We start from the raw sequence: 1,411 nt of genomic DNA on the forward strand, positions 1-1,411 counted from the left end.
TGTACTTAAACATTTTTTGTGCAATTTATATCCCTTTGGTATACAGAAATGTCCATCTCACTGCCTATCTATTAGTCTGCCTCCCCCTCCCTCCCTATCGAAATAAAGGCCCTGGCACTAAGTCTGCTCCACCATTCACAGACGCCACGTCCTACGTATGGGAAGTCACTCTCCAGTACCAAGACACAGGCGACTTCGAGCTCATCGGCAACGCCTCGAATCTCCTGGGCTGGGTATGGAGACTCATTCTGCGGGGAAAGTGTGAAAGGGAATGACTAATTTCACGGTGTAAGGAGTGCCATTGAAGTTTCGATGTTGCATCTACATCCGATTATTGTAATGTCTGTGATTGTCAGTTATTCGACTTCATGTATTCTGATAAGTGTAGGAGCATTGACCAAATTCACAAAAAGGAAATACTGACAAATTCGAAGAGTTTTGAGCGAAGAACTCCTCTAACACCATAAGAGAACTGTTTTTAGAGGAGGGGTGTTCCTATTCATGCTGAGGAGGCGTTTCAGTTCTACAAGTTACTGCAGAGATTTCCAACCTTAACATAATTTTGGGCTATTACAAAATGACAGTTATGTCAATTCATAATGCATAATTCTTACTCAACAACACGTCACAAATACTTTCTAGACACCAACATACTTGTACGTGTCAGTCAGTATAATGTATGATATACATTGTACTATATGTATTGTATGCAGGGTTCCTTGGAGTATGGAAGATTAATACAGGGTTCCTCCAGGGTGTAAAGGTTGGGATTCACTGTTACTACTTATTGTAGATAGCGTTTGGTCTACTAGGTGTATCCGAATCGTTTTCATGTTTTCCTAGTTAAATGCAAGATTTGATTTTTTTTCAAATATCAGAACAGCCATGTGACTAAAACTGGGGTGATTCTAAAACACTAAATAAGTTGTCCTTAATTTACACTCACCTACAACGAACCATTATAATATGACTGTCGAGAGAGTAGTTCCCACTAACTCAAAATCCCACGGATTTTGGACTCCCCTTCTGACTATAGCTACTTTCCTTTACAACATTGAAAAAAAAAAATGTTATATAACTAACCTGACCTGACCCGACCTCTTATTTCACCAAAGGTCAACTACACGTCACTCGTTCACGTGATTCCTCCCGTGAAGCAAGAGTGGACAGCGAACGTTTCCTGCCCTTGCTTTGCCATAAATCTCGGGTTTAATGTGACCATCGACCTGCCGTCCTTACCGTACCCGCCCTGGACGGCCAACATCACCATCACGTATGACTATGGGACCCTGCAGCGTAAGCAGTCTCCGCTTTCGTTTTGTTTTCGTTTGTTTTGGGGATTATTTCTTGCTTTTCCGGGTTTTGTTTCTGGTTTGTTGGAGGGGAATAGAGGAGGAAAGAAAAGTGTGTG

At 41.7% G+C, this 1,411-nt stretch overlaps 1 protein-coding gene and 1 long non-coding RNA gene across 2 annotated transcripts in view; both read left to right on the plus strand.

Moving 5' to 3' along the window:
- Positions 1-228, plus strand: part of LOC119586053 — a 1,159-nt gene extending 931 nt beyond the window's left edge. Inside the window, exon 3 of the long non-coding RNA XR_005229915.1 lies at positions 142-228. This is a non-coding gene — a long non-coding RNA (uncharacterized LOC119586053). The remainder of the gene's footprint in view (positions 1-141) is intronic.
- An 814-nt stretch (positions 229-1,042) lies between these two features.
- The window catches only part of LOC119585936, a 9,943-nt gene continuing 9,574 nt past the window's right edge, over positions 1,043-1,411 (plus strand). Inside the window, exon 1 of the mRNA XM_037934652.1 lies at positions 1,043-1,296. Within this exon, the coding sequence (XP_037790580.1) occupies positions 1,276-1,296 (21 nt within the window). The 5' untranslated portion in view covers positions 1,043-1,275. The remainder of the gene's footprint in view (positions 1,297-1,411) is intronic.

Source organism: Penaeus monodon, chromosome 20, assembly GCF_015228065.2.
Source record: "Penaeus monodon isolate SGIC_2016 chromosome 20, NSTDA_Pmon_1, whole genome shotgun sequence".
In the NCBI taxonomy this organism is placed as follows: Eukaryota; Metazoa; Arthropoda; class Malacostraca; order Decapoda; family Penaeidae; genus Penaeus; species Penaeus monodon.